Source organism: Phyllobates terribilis, unplaced genomic scaffold, assembly GCF_046119375.1.
Source record: "Phyllobates terribilis strain yellow unplaced genomic scaffold, ASM4611937v1 Scaffold_3__8_contigs__length_932513732, whole genome shotgun sequence".
NCBI classification, from domain to species: Eukaryota; Metazoa; Chordata; class Amphibia; order Anura; family Dendrobatidae; genus Phyllobates; species Phyllobates terribilis.
The window spans coordinates 679,491,156-679,504,148 of record NW_027362763.1 but is presented as its reverse complement, the minus strand read 5'-3'; the positions used below and the strand labels follow the sequence as shown (position 1 = coordinate 679,504,148).

At 38.7% G+C, this 12,993-nt stretch overlaps 1 protein-coding gene across 2 annotated transcripts in view; it reads left to right on the top strand.

Annotated features, from left to right (window-relative positions):
- LOC141257343 (calpain-13-like) overlaps positions 1–12,993 on the top strand; it is a 212,037-nt gene that overhangs the window by 45,574 nt on the left and 153,470 nt on the right. For both annotated transcript variants that reach the window (XM_073671798.1, XM_073671799.1), the window contains 3 exons: positions 8,587–8,656; positions 9,551–9,669; positions 11,138–11,271. In XM_073671798.1, coding sequence (XP_073527899.1) covers positions 8,587–8,656; positions 9,551–9,669; positions 11,138–11,271 — 323 coding nt within the window. The remainder of the gene's footprint in view (positions 1–8,586; positions 8,657–9,550; positions 9,670–11,137; positions 11,272–12,993) is intronic.

The window sequence follows — 12,993 nt, the reverse complement described above, 5'->3', positions numbered from 1 at the left end:
AGATCTTGTCCTGCTGGACCTTGAAGGCGCCACCACATAATACATCCATGTACTTATGTAATGAGAAAGCAGTCAGCAATTAATTATTCCTGAAGGTGACCTCCAGACTGAACCGTGCGCTGCGCTGCTTCCCTGCTCTATCTCCAATCTGCATGGGGCTGTGTGTGAGGAATCAGAACAAAACTTGACATCTAATAAATATTTAAGAGCACATTAAACCTGAGCAGCAAATATAAATATGGAAACAGGAGGGAGAAAGGCGGAAAACAAACCATCTGCTGGGAACTGAAACCTGCTAAACATATGAGGTGTTCGAAATATAAAAATTATGAAAATCACAAAATCTCATAAATGTATCAGACGGTACAGAAATGGTCTAGAAATCACATTCCAATATATAGGAGGCAGAATTATAGCAGTTATATTCTTGTACATAGGAGCAATATTATAGTAGTTATATTCTTGTACATAGGAGCAGTATTATAGTAGTTATATTCTTGCACATAGGAGCAGTATTATAGTAGTTATATTCTTGTATCTAGGGGGCAGTATTATAGTAGTTATATTCTTGTATATAGGGGGCAGTATTATAGTAGTTATATTCTTGTACATAGGGGCAGTATTATAGTAGTTATATTCTTGTACATAGGGGAAGTATTATAGTAGGTATATTCTTGTACATAGGAGCAGAATTATAGTAATTATATTCTTGTACATAGGAGCAGTATTATAGTGGTTATATTTTTGTATATAGGGGCAGTATTATAGTAGTTATATTCTTGTACATAGGGGCAGTATTATAGCAGTTATATTCTTGTACATAGGAGGCAGTATTATAGTAGTTATATTCTTGTACATAGGAGCAGTATTATAGTGGTTATATTTTTGTATATAGGGGCAGTATTATAGTAGTTATATTCTTGTACATAGGAGCAGTATTATAGCAGTTATATTCTTGTACATAGGAGGCAGTATTATAGTAGTTATATTCTTGTACATAGGGGGCAGTATTATAGTAGTTATATTCTTGTACATAGGGGGCAGTATTATAGTAGTTATATTCTTGTACATAGGGGGCAGTATTATAGTAGTTTTATTCTTGTACATAGGAGCAGTATTATAGTAGTTATATTCTTGTACATAGGAGCAGTATTATAGTAGTTATATTCTTGTACATAGGAGCAGTATTATAGTAGTTATATTCTTGTACATAGGGAGCAGTATTGTAGTTATATTCTTCTACATAGGGGCAGTATTATAGTAGTTATATTCCTGTACATAGGGAGCATTATTATAACAGCTATATTCTTGTACATAGGAGCAGTATTATAGTGGTTATACTTTTGTATATAGGGGCAGTATTATAGTAGTTATATTCTTGTACATAGGAGCAGTATTATAGTAGTTATATTATTGTACATAGGAGCAGTATTATAGTAGTTATATTCTTGTATATAGGGGGCAGTATCATAGTAGTTATATTCTTGTACATAGGAGCAGTATTATAATAGTTATATTCTTGTACATAGGAGCAGTATTATAGTAGTTATATTCTTGTACATAGGAGCAGTATTATAGTAGTTATATTCTTGTACATAGAGGCAGTATTATAGTAGTTATATTCTTGTACATAGGGGCAGTATTATAGTAGTTATATTCTTGTACATAGGAGCAGTATTATAGTAGCTATATTCTTGTACATAGGGGCAGTATTATAGTAGTCATATTATTGTACATAGAGAGCAGTATTATAGTAGTTATATTCTTGTACATAGGGGACAGTATTATATTAGTTATATTCTTGCACATACGGGACAGTATTATAGTAGTTATATTCATGTACAGTACAGACCAAAAGTTTGGACACACCTTCTCATTTAAAGATTTTTCTGTATTTTCATGACTATGAAAATTGTACATTCACACTGAAGGCATCAAAGCTATGAATTAACACATGTGGAATTATATACTTAACAAAAAAGTGTGAAACAACTGAAAATATGTCTTATATTCTAGGTTCTTCAAAGAAGCCACCTTTTGCTTTGATGACTGCTTTGCACACTCTTGGCATTCTCTTGATGAGCTTCAAGAGGTAGTCACCGGAAATGGTCTTCCAACAATCTTGAAGGAGTTCCCAGAGATGCTTAGCACTTGTTGGCCCTTTTGCCTTCACTCTGCGGTCCAGCTCACCCCAAACCATCTCGATTGGGTTCAGGTCTGGTGATTGTGGAGGCCAGGTCATCTGTTTAGCACTCCATCACTCTCGCTCTTGGTCAAATAGCCCTTACACAGCCTGGAGGTGTGTTTGGGGTCATTGTCCTGTTAAAAAAGAAATGATGGTCCAACTAAATGCAAACTTGATGGAATAGCATGCCGCTGCAAAATGCTGTGGTAGCCATGCTGGTTCAGTATGCCTTCAATTTTGAATAAATCCCCAACAATGTCACCAGCAAAGCACCCCCACACCATCACACCTCCTCCTCCATGCTTCATGGTGGGAACCAGGCATGTAGAGTCCAACCGCTCACGTTTTCTGCGTCGCACAAAGACACGGTGGTTGGAACCAAAGATATCAAATTTGGACTCATCAGACCAAAGCACAAATTTCCACTGGTCTAATGTCCATTCATTGTGTTCTTTAGCCCAAACAAGTCTCTTCTGCTTGTTGCCTGTCCTTAGCAGTGGTTTCCTAGCAGCTATTTTACCATGAAGGCCTGCTGCACAAAGTCTTCTCTTAACAGTTGTTGAAGAGATGTGTCTGCTGCTAGAACTCTGTGTGGCATTGACCTGGTCTCTAATCTGAGCTGCTGTTAACCTGCGATTTCTGAGGCTGGTGACTCGGATAAACTTATCCTCAGAAGCAGAGGTGACTCTTGGTCTTCCTTTCCTGGGGCGGTCCTCATGTGAGCCAGTTTCTTTGTAGCGCTTCATGGTTTTTGCAACTGCACTTGGTGACACTTTCAAAGTTTTCCCAATTTTTTGGACTGACTGACCTTCATTTCTTAAAAGTAATGATGGCCACTCGTTTTTCTTTACTTAGCTGCTTTTTTCTTGCCATAATACAAATTCTAACAGTCTATTCAGTAGGACTATCAGCTGTGTATCCACCAGACTTCTGCACAACACAACTGATGGCCCCAACCCCATTTATAAGGCAAGAAATCCCACTTATTAAACCTGACAGGGCACACCTGTGAAGTGAAAACCATTTCCGGTGACTACCTCTTGAAGCTCATCAAGAGAATGCCAAGAGTGTGCAAAGCAGTCATCAAAGCAAAAGGTGGCTACTTTGAAGAACCTAGAATATAAGACATATTTTCAGTTGTTTCACACTTTTTTGTTAAGTATATAATTCCACATGTGTTAATTCATAGTTTTGATGCCTTCAGTGTGAATGTACAATTTTCATAGTCATGAAAATACAGAAAAATCTTTAAATGAGAAGGTGTGTCCAAACTTTTGGTCTGTACTGTACATAGGGGGAGGTATTATAGTAGTTATATTCTTGTACATAGGAGCAGTATTATAGTAGTTATATTTTTGTACATAGGGAGCGGTATTATAGTAGTTATATTCTTGTACATAGGAGCAGTATTATAGCAGTTATATTCTTGTACATTGGGGGCTGTATTATAGTAGTTATATTCTTGTACATAGGGGGCAGTATTATAGTAGTTATATTTTCGTACAAAGGGGGAGGTATTATAGCAGGTATACTTACTAAATAAAAATTTATTTTACAATGTGTTTATGAGAAATTATATTCCTGTATATTGTATATGTATAATATTTATTTTTCTATTGTTTAGAATTTCTTAGATTTACTTTCAGTTTGAATTTGCATTAAAATACAGTTGTGCTCAAAAGTTTACTAACCTCGGCAGAATTTTTCCTTTCTTAGTCTTGTTTCAGAGAATATGAATGATAACAAAAAAAACTTTTTTCTCCACTCATGGTTATTGGTTGGGTGAAGCCATTTATTGTCAAACTACTGTGTTTTCTCTTTTTAAATCTTAATGACAACCAAAAACATCCAAATGACCCTGATCAAAAGTTCACATACCCTGGTGATTTTGGCCTGATAACATGCACAGAATTTGACACAAATGGGTTTGAATGGCTACTAAAGGTAACATCCTCACCTGTGACCTGTTTGCTTGTAATCAGTGTGTGTGCATAAAAGCTGAGTGAGTTCTGGGATCCAAACAGACTCTTGCATCTTTCATCCAGCCATTGACATTTCTGGATTGTGAGTCATGGGGAAAGCAAAAGAATTGTCAACGGATCTACAGGAAAAGGTAGTTGAACTGTATAACACAGGAAGGGGATACAAAAAAATATCCAAGGAATTGATAATGCCAGTGAGCAGTGTTCAAACTGTGATTAACAAATGGAAAATCAGGGGCTCTATAAAAATCAAACCACGGTCAGGTAGACCAACAAAAATTTCGGCCACAACGGCCAGGAAAATTGTTCGGGATGCAAAGAAAAACCCACAAATAACATCAGCTGAAATTCAGGACTCTCTGCATGGTCGAGTCGCTAGAAGAAAGGCATTACTGCGCAAATGCCACAAAGTATCTCGCCTACGATACGCCAAACAGCACAGAGACAATCCTCAAAACTTCTGGAACAAGGTATTTTGGAGTGATGAGACCAAAATTTAACTTTTTGGCCACAACCATTAACGTTACATATGGAGAGAGGTCAACAAGGCCTATGATGAAAGGAACACCATTCCTACAGTAAAACACAGAGGTGGATCGCTGATGTTTTGGGGATGTGTGAGCTACAAAGGCACAGGAAACTTGGTAAAAGTTGAAAGAAAGATGAATGCAGCACGTTATAAGCAAATAATGGAGGCAAATTTGCACTCATCAGCCCAGAAGCTGGGCATGGGACGTACTTGGACGTTCCAACATGAGACCGATCCAAAACACAAGTCGACCTCTCATTGGCTACAGCAGAACAAAGTGAAGGTTCTGGAGTGGCCATCTCAGTCTCCTGACCTCAATATCATTGAGCCACTCTGGGGAGGTCTCAAGCGCGCAGTTCATGCTAGACAGTCCAGGAATTTACAGGAACTGGAGGCTTTTTGCCAAGAATGGGCAGCTTTACCATCTGAGAAAATAAAGAACCTCATCGACAACTACCACAAAAGACTTTAAGCTGTCATTGATGTTAGAGGGGGCAATACACGGTATCAAGAACTGGGGTATGTGAACTTTTGATCAGGGTCATTTGGATGTTTTTAGTTGTCATTAAGATTTAACAAGAGAAAACACAGTAGTTTAACAATAAACGGCTTCACCCAACCAATAACCATGAGTGGAGAAAAAGTTTTTTGTTATCATTCATATTCTCTGAAACAAGACCAAGAAAGGAAAAATTCCGCCAGGGTATGTAAACTTTTGAGCACAACTGTAATATGAAAATAAAATTCTTCTGTTCCTTCTGATCCATATTTCCTGTAATCACTCAGCCACAATCAGTGTGTGAATTATTTTCCTATTTCCTTTGGGACTGCAGGCTGTAAATGTGTTAAGAAGAATGTTCTTTAATTTGCCCCTAGTCTGGATTAGAGGGATTAATGTCCTGTAAAATGATCTACACTTTTCAATTTTGTGTGTGTTTTTAAGCATGAATCAGAAAATTATTTTTTTTATTGTCTTTTTACTTTCTGGGGGTTTTAGATTGAAGTTAATAGTGTGTGAACTATTTCATTTATTTCAATGTGGAATTATATACTAATGTAATGAGAGTAAAAAATAAAATGTCCGTATAATGGCTGAAGAGGATTTTAAACACATAGGAAAGATGAGCTAAATATATCATATCAGCTAGGATCAGTAATTTACCAATGCTTCAATTTTTCCAGTTTCTTCAGATTCAAATTGAATATGTGATCACCACATGCTGCAGCACACATCCTAACCACTGGGTGGCCGCATACAGACACTTATAGCATAAATATCTTCCAAAAGAGTATCACAATATTATGATTTTTTTTTTCAAAGCTGCACGTCTTTATATTCACTATATATCAGCACGGTGCAATTGTGTTCACACACTATTAAAGGCAAGGAGTCGGAAGGACAAGTTGAGAATATGGAATAAAAGACTCCTGGACTGTAATTGTGCCCACTCCTCACAAGTTAGTGTTGTCCTTGTACAGTCCATGTACAGTATCCACATAGCATATAAAGAAGGTGCCATGCAATGACAGATCTCGTACTTAGGATTCTGACAGTGAGCTCCATTGGAGCACTTATTGCTACTGCCACTAATCCCTTGGACAATCCATTATTCCTTATTTTATTTATTATATCATTTTTGTAGGCGTCCATCTACTTATTCTAGTTTTTATTTAAAATTTATAGTATTTCACATGGAAAGATAATAAATAACAATCACAATGCAGTCAGATCTGTCAGACATAGCCATTCCTCCAGCACCTCCCCTGAATAGCCGGCCCACGCTCAGCTAGATTGTCAAGTTTCTCCATAGGGTGCAACCTGTTAATCATGCAGAGGTGGGAGGGAAGAAGCTGACGAGGTCATTCCTTCATGACATGTCATCACAGTCACCATGACACTGGTTAACAATATAATGTATGTTTTCTATGAAATGCGGCAGCATCTCAGAGTGAACAGACATATTTACATGTAGCACAGCCTGTCTCTGAATGCCGCCTTGGTTCCAGCATGAATCATCTGAAAGGTTGCTTTTAATGGTTTCAGCACCACAGACAGTGACACAAAGCATATTGGGCACACGCTATTAGAGATCAACCAATCTGTGAGAGGCAAATCCAAGAAATTATATTCACCTAAACCTATTTTTTTTTACATTCTCTTTAGATAAATTCAACAAAATGGCAACCAGGTTTCTATATTACATAGGGCTGGGAAGAGAATAAAAAATAATAATGTTCACAAGGTTCTCATCTGTTTCCCTGTACGGAAAAAGATCAGGTCATCTTCTTTAGTCTGGTCTTCACTGGTCCATCTCCAGCACCTTCCACCATGTGGTCATCTTTGATGTTTCCAGTGCATTCTTGGCCTGGAATGTCATGATTTCCCATTATCGCAGGAGGTGCCAAAGGTGGCGGATGATGACTCCAAAGATGGCCAAGTGAAGACGGACTGAAAAAGATGACACGGCCAATGTGGCGTTGCGTGGCGGTAAACCAGGGGAGCCTAGTGAGTATTTATATATTTTTAATCATATATTTGTTCTGTTGTGAGGTCTGTAAAGTTGCACACTAAATTTGCATTAAATAAATTTGATGGAAATAGATTTTTTTTTGGCCCAAGTTCCCGTGAATCTGTGATATTTTACATTTTGTAGCTTCTCCCATCACTACACATAATCAATAACATACAAGGACCTCCTTGTTTGACAAAAGCCATCGCGAAATGCGCGCCCAAGGGTTTCTCCCGGGTGTTAGCAGTCACACTGTATGGGTAAGCAATCATAATTAAGTGTGATGATTGATTTGCACTGGATCTACCTGCTTTAACTGTCACAGGCGCTGGGGGTGGCCAGGTGATTGTGTGATGTAATGCATAATGGAATGATTCACCTTTCATATTGATGCCAGGCAAATTTATTTATGACTGATAAGGACAGGTGGAACTAGGTGTATTTGTCATACTCTTGAACCAGCATAAGGGCTGTGTTATGAATAATAATTAGAGAGCTATAGCCCGTATAGATTGGATATACAAATTACCTGTTTAAAGTACTGCTTGTCCAAACAGGGACTACAATTGTGGTTCCTCCTGATTGCACCTCTATGTATTGTGTAGAATATTTATTGTAGTGATTTTTGTTTAATAAAGATTGTGTTTTCAATAAGTGCATGACTCCAATGGTTCTTGTAGGTGTTATTAAATATGGAGTTCACTTTATCCAGTAGTAATTGCCCCGTTTGAATTAAATAGTGGAAGATCACAGGATCAAAATGATATTATGTTTCCCAGTATGAGTTTTTCTCTGAATGTATTAATATTATCAATTACACAGCATACTCAGAGCATGGCTAGGGCTATTGCTGAAATTTATGCTCAAGAGTAAATGCTTTTATTTGTATCCGGCATATGAAGAACAGAGATCGTTCAATGTTTCGATCCAATCAGTGGTATTTTTCAAGGACATCTGTAGAACAGGAACGCCTGGCATGAAGAGTAGTGTAAAGCGGTCAGACACCACGAATGATTTTATTCGATTAGTGTTCCAAGTTAATTGACCAAGCAAGATTCTTTCTCAGCCAAGGAGCAATTTGGCATATGTGGGGGCACAGGAGATACCCATTGCGGTGCCCCTAAGTTGGTGATCAGTCCTGCCATCAAAAAAGGAAATAATAGTGCAAATTTGAGAACTGCTTGGATTTGACACTTATGAGACCTTTTGGGTCGTAAACTTATAGTCTGATCCTGCAGACTGTACTTCTATCTGTCCACTACATGTTAAATTATAATAATTAATAATTATGGATAGATAGAACAAGTGCAGATATTATAATGAGTTGTTACTTCTGTTGTATAACTTTTTTACTTCTAACATTCATATTTCTCCTATCAGGATCTGCAGAGAGATGCCCGATTTCTGGTAGACGGTGCCAGCATATTTGACATTATGCAAGGAGAAATAGGTAGGAATATTTTATTCTTCCTCTTACAATTTGTTTACTTTAGTTAAAATATTAATATATAAATGTATAAATATAATAGATACAATTTTTTTTTATAATAAATATAATTAGTAACATTACACTTAACGATAAACCACTGATTGTTTTACCTACGTGACAAGATTCAGTTTATCTGATATCACCACTAGGGGGAGCTGACAGTGTACCAATTAAGGGGTTTTCTGGGAGAATTTAGTACTGGAGCACCTACACAGCTTCTCTAGGATTGGTAATAGTGAGTCAATTTCTTGCTGTTATGGTTCTTTCTCCAGTCCTGAGATCGGACAGCTCGTCTTGACTTTCTTCCACCCCTCGCTCTCCTCTTAATGAGCAAATATTGATTATGATGTCCCATGTAACATCATGGCCATTGTGAGGCAGATCTTATGGAGGAGACGCAAGCAATCTTCAGCATTAGATGAGAATTGGTCGCATGCAAAGAGCGCTGAGTTGAGTTTTTTTAGCGCACTGTGACGCATTTCTTGCTGATAGAGCAAGCAGAATACTTCTGAGAGCAGATACTTGGGCCAATAGTTATAGGAATGGTGGCTCAAGATTGCTACAGTGAATGTAGTTGGATGTAGTGGGCAGGTTCTGTAAATGTTTATGAATTGAGCTCCCTCTACTGGTGGCTGAAGGCTGAAAAAATGTCATCAGTTAATTTTATGACTGTTTTGATGCTTTTACTGTTGAGGGTGCCTCAGGCTTTGGGACTCCAGGATAACAAAATATGGCTGTAATAATACTTCATGAAATGTTTCTGGTAGAATGAACCATTAGGCTCCTTGCATGGAGAAGTATCTAATAGCTGTACCTGATATACAGATCTTCATATGATTTCTCTTTCTCCTGTAGGAGACTGTTGGGTTCTATCTGTTGTTGGAGCATTAACTTTGCATCGGAAATTTTTGGAAAATGTTGTTCCCAAAGACCAGGAGTTCACAAACAAGTATGCGGGAATTTTTCATTTCAGGGTAAGTGGTGTTTGATGGCTTTCAGGCTTGGTATTGATCCCTGAACATATCGTAAGACTTGTTAAAGGGTACGAAGTTGAGTTATAGGGTAGTTACCCCCCCAGGACCCCAAGGGACTTACTCTGCATGACAATAAATTTGCATACTTTTCTCCCATGGATTATTGCCTGCAGATTGTGTCTGTATTCCGGCTTCATCGGTACAGTAAACGTACCGAAAAACTCAGTGGTGATGTAGTACTTAGGCAGCCATGAGATTTGCAAAGATGGCGGCAACGAATGGATGTTTCCTGTGTTACCACTGCCTCCCTGTGCATGTGCAGTGCACTAAAGAAGCTGGAGCGCATATACCCAGATACGGTGCATTGTCCGGGAGCCAGAGATTTGGAAAGAGCCAGAGATGACGCTGCTTTTGCAAATTATATTACTCACAACCAGAGGTGGATGAAAACATGATTAGTGAGATCGACTAGCCTGGACAAAACAACGACCATTGAATAGTCTCCACTAATCAGCATATTGTCACCAAAGTTAGAAAATAGTTTTTTTGCAGTAATCTAGTAATCTAGTAAATGCAGCAATCTTGTAAAAGTAAATGCTGTAATCTAGTAAGCGGGCTTGCAAGGAAGGAATCACATAACAATAGATACATGGTGGCAGTTTGGGGACTTTGGAAAGCTGTCAGGATCTCTGGTGACAGTAGTAGATTCATAACCGACATTTTGCAAATCACTTCATTAGGAGTTTATTTGTCCCAGAGGGGCAGAGGTGACCTCCCAAAGAGCATATTCATTTGGCTCTGTAATCTCAGCTTCTAAAAAGTTTTCTTTGTCCTCACGCACGGATTTAGGCAGATAATCTATTCCAAACACTGTGCAAATTACATAAATGGAGCCCAACGTGCAAACATTTGTATAAACCACGTGACGGGGCGTCAGCAGGTTACCGTACCTCACTGTGCAAATATAGAAAGTGACCGGTATATCAGGAGCCAAAACTATCTCCATGATAGACCACAGACTGCTGTTATAGGGGGCTCCAGACTACACATCCAGACCACTGTGATAATACTGCACGTGCTAATCACTAGAATTACTGTGAATTGATTTACATGCCCCAGTCCATTGGTCTCGTCACTAATCTGTGGCCGCTGGGTGAGGAGCCATGTGTACCACTTCCGCGACTTTTTTTCATTAGCCGGCCTAATCAAAAGAAGAGCCACGGAGGTCATCAGGTAGGAGGTGATAGTCAGGCCTTTCATCCTATGGCCACGGATTACTGACATGGCCAATGAGCCGGAAAGTGCTGATTAATTGTCACCAAATATATTTGTCACATATAAATATTTCCTATAAATAAAGAATCTGACTTGGGATATTGACTCTCTTGATGTTTAGTATCATAAGGTAAAGAAAGTAATAACCCAGAAATATCACCTGTCGTATGACTCCTGTGTTTTTCTTTTTAAGTTTTGGCAGTATGGAGAATGGGTGGATGTGGTCGTCGATGACCGGCTGCCGATGCTCAATGGAAACTACTTGTCAGTGCAACCACGTGTCAGCAATGAGTTTTGGCCTTCATTATTAGAGAAAGCATATGCAAAGTATGTATATGTTATACTGCACTGATCCTGAGTTACATCCTTTATTATACTCCAGAGCTGCACTCATTATTCTGCTGGTGCAGTCACTGTGTACATACATTACATTACTGATCCTGAGTTACATCCTGTATTATACTCCAGAGCTGCACTCACTATTCTGCTGGTGGAGTCACTGTGTACATACATTACATTACTGATCCTGAGTTACATCCAGTATTATACTCCAGAGCTGCACTCACTATTCTGCTTGTGCAGTCACTGTGTATATACATTACATTACTGATCCTGAGTTACATCCTGTATTATACTCCAGAGCTGCACTCACTATTCTGCTGGTGCAGTCACTGTGTACATACATTACATTACTGATCCTGAGTTACATCCTGTATTATACTCCAGAGCTGCACTCACTATTCTGCTGGTGCAGTCACTGTGTACATACATTACATTACTGATCCTGAGTTACATCCTGTATTATACTCCAGAGCTGCACTCACTATTATGCTGGTGCAGTCGCTGTGTACATACATTACATTACTGATCCTGAGTTACATCCTTTATTATACTCCAGAGCTGCACTCATTATTCTGCTGGTGCAGTCACTGTGTACATACATTACATTACTGATCCTGAGTTACATCCTGTATTATACTCCAGAGCTGCACTCACTATTCTGCTGGTGCAGTCACTGTGTACATACATTACATTACTGATCCTGAGTTACATCCAGTATTATACTCCAGAGCTGCACTCACTATTCTGCTGGTGCAGTCACTGTGTACATACATTACATTAGTGATCCTGAGTTACATCCTGTATTATACTCCAGAGCTGCACTCACTATTCTGCTGGTGCAGTCACTGTGTACATACATTACATTACTGATCCTGAGTTACATCCTGTATTATACTCCAGAGCTGCACTCACTATTCTGCTGGTGGAGTCACTGTGTACATACATTACATTACTGATCCTGAGTTACATCCAGTATTATACTCCAGAGCTGCACTCACTATTCTGCTTGTGCAGTCACTGTGTATATACATTACATTACTGATCCTGAGTTACATCCTGTATTATACTCCAGAGCTGCACTCACTATTCTGCTGGTGCAGTCACTGTGTACATACATTACATTACTGATCCTGAGTTACATCCTGTATTATACTCCAGAGCTGCACTCACTATTCTGCTGGTGCAGTCACTGTGGACATACATTACATTACTGATCCTGAGTTACATCCTGTATTATACTCCAGAGCTGCACTCACTATTATGCTGGTGCAGTCGCTGTGTACATACATTACATTACTGATCCTGAGTTACATCCTTTATTATACTCCAGAGCTGCACTCATTATTCTGCTGGTGCAGTCACTGTGTACATACATTACATTACTGATCCTGAGTTACATCCTGTATTATACTCCAGAGCTGCACTCACTATTCTGCTGGTGCAGTCACTGTGTACATACATTACATTACTGATCCTGAGTTACATCCAGTATTATACTCCAGAGCTGCACTCACTATTCTGCTTGTGCAGTCACTGTGTATATACATTACATTACTGATCCTGAGTTACATCCTGTATTATACTCCAGAGATGCACTCACTATTCTGCTGGTGCAGTCACTGTGTACATACATTACATTAGTGATCATGAGTTACATCCTGTATTATACTCCAGAGCTGCACTCATTATTCTGCTGGTGCAGTCACT